This window comes from Aptenodytes forsteri, unplaced genomic scaffold (assembly GCF_000699145.1).
Source record: "Aptenodytes forsteri isolate BGI_AS27 unplaced genomic scaffold, ASM69914v1 Scaffold617, whole genome shotgun sequence".
In the NCBI taxonomy this organism is placed as follows: domain Eukaryota; kingdom Metazoa; phylum Chordata; class Aves; order Sphenisciformes; family Spheniscidae; genus Aptenodytes; species Aptenodytes forsteri.
The window spans coordinates 90286-96856 of NW_008796119.1; the positions used below are offsets into that span (position 1 = coordinate 90286).

Consider the following 6571-nt stretch of genomic DNA (forward strand, 5'->3'; position numbering starts at 1 on the left):
CACCAGCCCTGAGCCCGTGCCCTCGCCGGTGAGCGCGATTTTGGTAGGAGCTGAGCTGCTGCGCGAAGGCTGGAGCCGGGAGGAGGCAGGGGCTTCGGCAAGAACAGCCCCTGGCCCCGCAGGCAGCTCACACCACGCTGCCCCTGCACCCCGCGGCCGCCAGCTCCTCGTGGCAGAGGGGAACAGGCCCCATCCCTGGCCAAGTCCATGCTCAGTCCTGGGCAGAGCACCCGACTGAGAGTCCGAGGGCTCCCTGGGGCAGGGAGCAGGGCCGGGGGGCTGCACGCCAGGGCCCCCGGGCGCTCACAATCTCCTCTCCACCGGCTGCTGCAGGCACATCTCGCTGCCGGCCGAGATGATGGGCAGGTGATTGTCCATGTGGTAGCTGATGAGGTGGCTGACGCTCTCGAAGCGGTGGTCTTTCGTCCGAACCTGGGGGGTCGGGGAAGGGGCGCTCAGGAGGCTGCTGATGCCTGGGGGAGGCCAAAGCAGCCACCAGCCCCAAGGCGCTGTGCACCGAGCTGGGGGGAGCAGCCCTCACCCCCACACTCCGCCAGGCCCTCTCCAGAGGGATCCCCTGAGGAGCGGCGGGGAAGCCCAGTGCCCTGGTGGCTCTTGTAACCCCCAGGGCCCCCCTGAGCTGTGCCTAGCTCTGTCCCCAGCACATTACATGGACTCACCACTCCCTCAGGATCGACGAGCAGCAGATGCTTGGGCTGCCCGCCCTGCAAGCCAGTCAGCACGTACTGGCCCGGGGTGGTGGTGCTCTCCCGCACCAGGAAGTCTCCGTTCACCTTCAGCAGCTTCTCGGCCTCCTTACGGTTCATCTTCCCGTGGTACCAGGGCTCCCGTCTCAGCTGCTCCTCCATGGAGGCCACCACCTGGGCAGGGGGCAGCCCCACAGGCACGGACGGGGGCACACGCAGGGCATCTTCAAAGGGCTCTGCAGGGAGGGAGGAGCGGGCGGTCCGGGACCGACCTCACAGGCACCCACCCCCAGCCCAGGACAGACCCCCGAGCCCAGGCACGGCTGCGGCTGCCGTCCCACTCACTCATGTCAAAGAGGTCTCTCTGGGCACTGCCGTTGGCCGTTGCGGGGGTGCCAGCGGCCGACGCTTGGCGTGTCTTGTCCATGTTCTGCACGTTGACGTAAGACGGGTCATCAAACAGGTCCGTGCGGCCGGACGTGCCCCCCGGAGCCGGGTATTTCTCTCTCCCTGCTGCCAAGAGCACTGTGGTCAGCAGAGCTCCAGCCTGCCTCGGCCCCAACACCAGTGCCTGCTCTCGGAGCACTTGGGGTCCAGGAAAGCAGACAGGGACCAGCCAGGTCCATCATGTTACCTTGGGCAGGAGCGTGCTGCTTCCGGGGGTCGTACTCCCCGCCGGATGTCTGGCCGACGGGCTGCAGGGAGAAGCGGGCGGTGAGCCCTGCTGCGCTCCCCATCCCTTCCCGCTCCCCACACCCTGGGCTGCTAGAGGTGCCAGGGAGACAGGTGCCACGGATCTTGTGGTGGAATAACCCTGAGTGAAGAGCCCACAGCACCGTCGGGGTCCCTGCATCTCCCTTGTAACATGAAGCCTCCCCATGAGGACATGCCCAGAGCCTTACCAGCGTGGCCCCCAAGTGATTGGGGGTCTGAGCAGCCCCGTCCCGCAGCCGCATGTCCACAACCCCCCCGATGGGAGGCTCCTTGCCGGGGAAATCATTGTAGTACTGGTGATCGGGGGCCGGTTCCTCCTCTTCCTCATCCCAGGCAGAGCCATCGAACCCCGCCATCCTGAGAGGGCATGGCACAGATGAGCAGCTGACAGCAGCCAGGGCTCCATCCCCTCTCCAAACCCAATCAATCTCGGACACCCTCCCACCTTCTTCCTTCCCACCTAGCCCTGCCCTTACCTGTCGTGGGGTGTCACCAGTTTTGGGGGGTTCTTCAGGTACTGCTTGAACCGCAGCTCGAAGGCCTGCCCAATGGTGCTGATCACATCCTGCGCCAAGCCCTCAGGGCACTCCAAGATATGGCAGGCTGGGGAGGGAATGGTGGGATGGGAGTGTGGAACCCCAACGTTGAGTTCTCCACCCCTCGAGCCTGCCCTATGCACCCCAGAGCTTCCTTATGTGGCGGGAACGGAGTGGGTGCCCCGCTGAGCTGCACCTAAACATCCACGAAACGGGGCTCCGGCATTTAGGACCCTCAGCAGCAGCCTCACCTCTTTGATTGACAGGGTCTTTGGCAACATAGGCGACGTACTCGGCTGTGTCCTGTGGGCGAGACACCAGCGGTGAGACAGGGCTGCCGGGGAGCGCGGTGCCTGAGACTTCAGGGAGAGGGCAGGAGAGGCACCGATCCCTAGCACGGGGCAGGGCACGCGCGGATGGGGACCCTGTGTACTCACCGGGTCTCCCCCAGAAGCGAAGGAGATGGACTGCATGTGGTGGTTGGCAATGATCTGCAAGGCAGAGAGTTTATTGGGCACAGCCAGGAGCTCCTCGGTGCCCAGCCAGAGGTGGCACCTCCTGCCTGCCGCGCTCCTCCCAGGGCTGGCCCGGCACGGGGGCTTACAAGCCTCCGGAGCCCTGGTTATGAGCCACAGGCCACCAGGAAAAGGGCTGGGGCACCAACAGGGCCACCAAGAGCGGGGTCAAAACCAGGAGACCCGGCCCCAGGCCAGGGGACTTGGATCTCTCAGTCTCCAGGACAGATCCTGCAAAGCATGCGGGCTATCGCTCTTCACCCCTGGGGACCAGGGGGAGGTGGGCACTCAGCAGATCGCACAGCCCACCCAGACATCCCTTAGGGAGGCTGGGGACATCCCCTGCCCCAGCAGGGCATGGGATGGGGGACACGAGGATTCCTGCTCATCTAAAGCCAGTCGCCCAGCCCCCGGCACCTCCCCGCTCTCACCTGCTTGCAGTCAGAAGCCATGAGGTTGAGGCTGCTGGTGGAGATGGTCAGGGTGATGGGCATGCCGGCAAACTTCAGGTTGCTCTTGCCCAGGATGGAGTTCAGGGAGCGGCCGCAGGGCTGGGGGCAAACGGCAGCATGGGAAAGGGGCTCCCCAGGCCAGACACAGCCTGGCTGTGGGGGGACAGGGCATATCTTGCCACCCTCCACGGCAGAGATGGGCGCCTCCTCCTCACCACTGCTCCTGCCAAGCTCCGCTGGCCTGAGCCGCGGTGGGAGATCGGAGCCTCAGGCTGCCCAGCCCAGGCACGGCCAGCCGGGCTGGGATCCGGCCCTCGGCCCTGTGCCCAGACAGCCGAGCATGCTCCCCCCCCAGCAGCTCCCCAGCCCAGCCTCACCTTCCTCCTCCGCACGGCTCCCTTGGCACCGGGCACGGCCTCGCACACCAGCCCAATGGCCTCCCTGTGGGGAGCACAGCAGGATGTCAGTCCCCCCTAGTGCCTGCCCTCCCCGTTCCCTTGTGACCCCACAACCACAGGGCCGAGGATGCAGGGACCAGCACGGAAGGGACAGGGTGACGAGCGGAAAGCCCTCGGGGGCAGCACCGGCCAGGGCTCTTCAAGCAGGGGAAGTGCGCTGGCGTTCATATTTGATGGGGCTGCAGGCAGCCCGGCCCCCACCGAAAGCCCCACGTGCCACCAGAGGCTTGCACGGGGCTCGTACCCCCGCCTCCCCCAAAAGCAGCAGCCCCTGGGAAGAGGCAGAGCTCACCTGGTGACCTGCGTCCTGGTGTTGAAATCCAAAGCCCTCATGGACTGGAGGACTTCCACGCAGCCCATGTACTGGGGGAGAGAGCAGGGTCAGCCCGGCCAGCCCTGGGGTTTGCTCCCCACGCAGCCGGGGAGGGGGCCGGGGCCCCGAGCCCCCTGGCTCCGCAGCGGTGACCTCCCCAGGAATCCCACTGCCCACCTGCCGCCGCCAAGGAGCACACCAGGAGGTCCCCAAATCCCCACCATGACCCTTCCCACACCCCCCCAGTCCTGAGCACTCACCCGTGCGTGATAGGAGACCCCGGGGCCCATGACCTTGTCATCCGGGTGCAGCCAGCCGCGGGTGGGCTTATTGACGAAGCTGCCGTGGCGGGTCCATTCGTCACCCCCCAGCTGGCCGCCTTCCACCCGCGTCTTCTTCCCGCAGCTCAGCTTGTTCATATCCTGGGAACAGACAGCGACAGGTCCTGCTGAGTCGGGGCCGGTAGCCCCCCCTGGTGCCGGTGCCAGCGTCCCGGCAGGGCCGGGCTCTCCCGGGCTGCCGCCGGCCGAGGAGCCCCGCAGGCTGAGCAGGTTGGCGGGGTTCGAGAGCTTCAGGTTGGCCATTTTGGGGAAGAAGGAGCAGAGGGTGGTGGGGCTGTCCTCCGACTCGGGCGAGAGCTCCCCGAGAGGCGCCGCAGGGCCAAGGGAGGAGGAGGAGAGGGAGCCAGGCAGAGACTGCGTGCCTGCGAGGGACTCCACTGGGGAGGCCGGGACCCCCAGGCCCCCCACCGCCTCCTCCAGAGAGGAGACGGACTCATTCCGCAGGTGGCTGTATTTGCTCTTCTGCAGGAGATCCATGCCGGAGAGAGATGAGAAGGGCCGGGGCCAGCCCGGCTCGCGTGGCAGCGGGGTGGAGGCAGCTGGCCGGGTCTCACGGGGGCCCCATGGAGAGTCCAAGCACCTGCAGCCGCCGGGAAGCCAAGCAGAAGCCTCGGCTGAGCTCCACGCCAGGCTCGCGCCAGCCCGGCATGGCTGGCAGGGAGAGCCGGCCCCAGGACACCAGGCAGCGGGCCTGGGGGCTGCCCGGCTCCGCACCGTCGCAGCCGATCGATTGCGATCGGCGTCAGCAAGGATGCGTGGATCCAGCCAGACGGAGAGCAACCCCCCACTCCCACCGCGGCAGGGAGGAAACGGGGCCGCGGCGACGCCCCGGGGAGCCGCCGGCTCGGGGGGGGGGGCGCAGCACACTCGGCCCCCAGCCTGGAGGTCCTCAAACCCCGTGGCCCCGCGCTGCTCCTGCACCAGAACGGCAACAAATCCCATTGTCTTCAGCCGGGGCCAGATCTGGCCCCCTCTGCCCTGCCACCGGGTCCGGCACGGCTGCCCTCCGCCCCAGCCGGCTCGCTCCAGCCCCTGCGTTGCCCCGCTGCCGCCAGCCGCTAAGAGGAAATCAAAAGCATGAATATTTAAAGCCCTGAGACAAGGCAGCCACAGAGCGCATCCAAGCCCAGCCCAGCCCCGTTCCGAGCACCGTCCAGGAGCAAACAAGGTCCTTCTGTGGCAGCCAGTGCTACACAACCCACGTGCTGGTGGCGGGCAGCCGCCGTTGGCTCCCCGGGCTCTGCAGGGGGGAGCGGCGCCCGAAGCCGGGGGGGCCGCGATGCTGAGATGCTGCCGATGTTCGCAGCTGCCTGGAAAGCAGGGACATCCAGTCCTTTGAGAGTGCGGCTCTGGGCACGATCTCGCCCGGAGGGCTGGTGGGAGGAAGAGGAGGATGCCCGGGAGCAGGATACAGGTGGGCTGTCCGCCGGGTGAGGCAGGGCTCAGCGTGGGCCCCCAGCCACGGCAGGGAGCCGGCAGGAGAGGCGGCTGCTGCTAATTGCTGCTGCTTCCCGCATCCCGGCCAGCGCTGAGCAGCGGCTCCTCCCGGGAGAGGAGAAGGGGCTGCCGCTAATCGGAAGGGCCGTGCTGACTCACGGGTGGCAGGGCAGGCTCTGCCCGCGGCGGGGGCTGCGCGCGGGCTGGGGCACAGCGCAGGAGGGGCTCCCGGCGAGGGGTGGGGACCCAGCGCCTATCTGGAGCAGAAAAATCAAGGTCACAGGCGGAGCTAGTGGGAGCGGGCAGTGAGAGCGTGCCAGGGGGCAAACCTCAGCCCCTTCTACCGCGGGGAGCCGGGCAGAGCCCCCACCTGTGGGTGGGGGGCGTCAGGGGCAAGTCTCCCCTGCTCCCCCGTCCTCGATGCACCAGCACGCCGGCAGGACCTCGGGCCAGCCTGACCACACTGCCCGCACCTGCGCCACTCTCCACGGCCTCATCCGTGCCAGCCTCCCTGGGGGGCAAGAGCTCTCCCCCCTTCCACCTCCCATGGGCTGAAGCAGGGATTTTGGGCAGCCCCACGGCGCCCAACCCCTCTGACCCGCCATGGGCTGGGGCCTTCCCAGGCACCAGGCGCTCCTCAAAACTGGCCACCGAGCCAAAACTGGGTAAAACCCAGCCCAAGGGAAGGGCTCTCCCTGCTTGGACCCACCGCGGAGCACTGCTCAGCACTGGCGGCTGCCTGCCCCGCTTCCCAAACGCTGGCACGCCGCCACAGGGACAGGGAAATGGGAGCCAGGACAGAGCTGGAAATAGCCTCCTGCATGGCGCGAGGGGCTGCGGCTCACGACGGCGGGTCTGTCACCAGCCTCCTCCCGGCACCGGAGCATCGCCTTGGCCGCACATGCCGCCTCCGCGAGTGCCAGCCCCCACCTCAGCCGCCGCCGGCGGTGGTGGTCCCACGGGCGCAGTGAGCCCACGCCAGCCGTCCCGCGAAGCGCTCGTCCCCGCCAGGGGCCCCCCGGCCGCTCGGCGCTGTGACCTTCCCGTGGCCGGCAGCGCCGCTGCTCTCAAGAAAAGCAGGAAGCTTGGGGCCAGGGA

At 67.9% G+C, this 6571-nt stretch overlaps 1 protein-coding gene across 4 annotated transcripts in view; it reads right to left on the minus strand.

Moving 5' to 3' along the window:
• Positions 1 to 36: 36 nt before the first annotated feature.
• SHC1 (SHC adaptor protein 1) overlaps positions 37 to 6571 on the minus strand; it is an 8603-nt gene continuing 2068 nt past the window's right edge. The window contains exons 1-12 of one of the 4 annotated variants that reach the window (XM_009287206.2): positions 3956 to 4699; positions 3675 to 3745; positions 3302 to 3365; positions 2904 to 3023; positions 2395 to 2448; positions 2209 to 2260; positions 1898 to 2024; positions 1610 to 1778; positions 1342 to 1402; positions 1053 to 1220; positions 681 to 943; positions 37 to 432 (exon numbers count right to left, since the gene is read on the minus strand). In XM_009287206.2, the coding sequence (XP_009285481.1) occupies positions 304 to 432; positions 681 to 943; positions 1053 to 1220; positions 1342 to 1402; positions 1610 to 1778; positions 1898 to 2024; positions 2209 to 2260; positions 2395 to 2448; positions 2904 to 3023; positions 3302 to 3365; positions 3675 to 3745; positions 3956 to 4513 (1836 nt within the window). In that variant the 5' untranslated portion in view covers positions 4514 to 4699 and the 3' untranslated portion in view covers positions 37 to 303. Of the gene's footprint in view, positions 433 to 680; positions 944 to 1052; positions 1221 to 1341; positions 1403 to 1609; positions 1779 to 1897; positions 2025 to 2208; positions 2261 to 2394; positions 2449 to 2903; positions 3024 to 3301; positions 3366 to 3674; positions 3746 to 3955; positions 4700 to 6571 lie in introns of those variants that run through there. The other 3 variants (XM_009287209.1, XM_009287208.1, XM_009287207.2) reach the window with 3 other exon arrangements.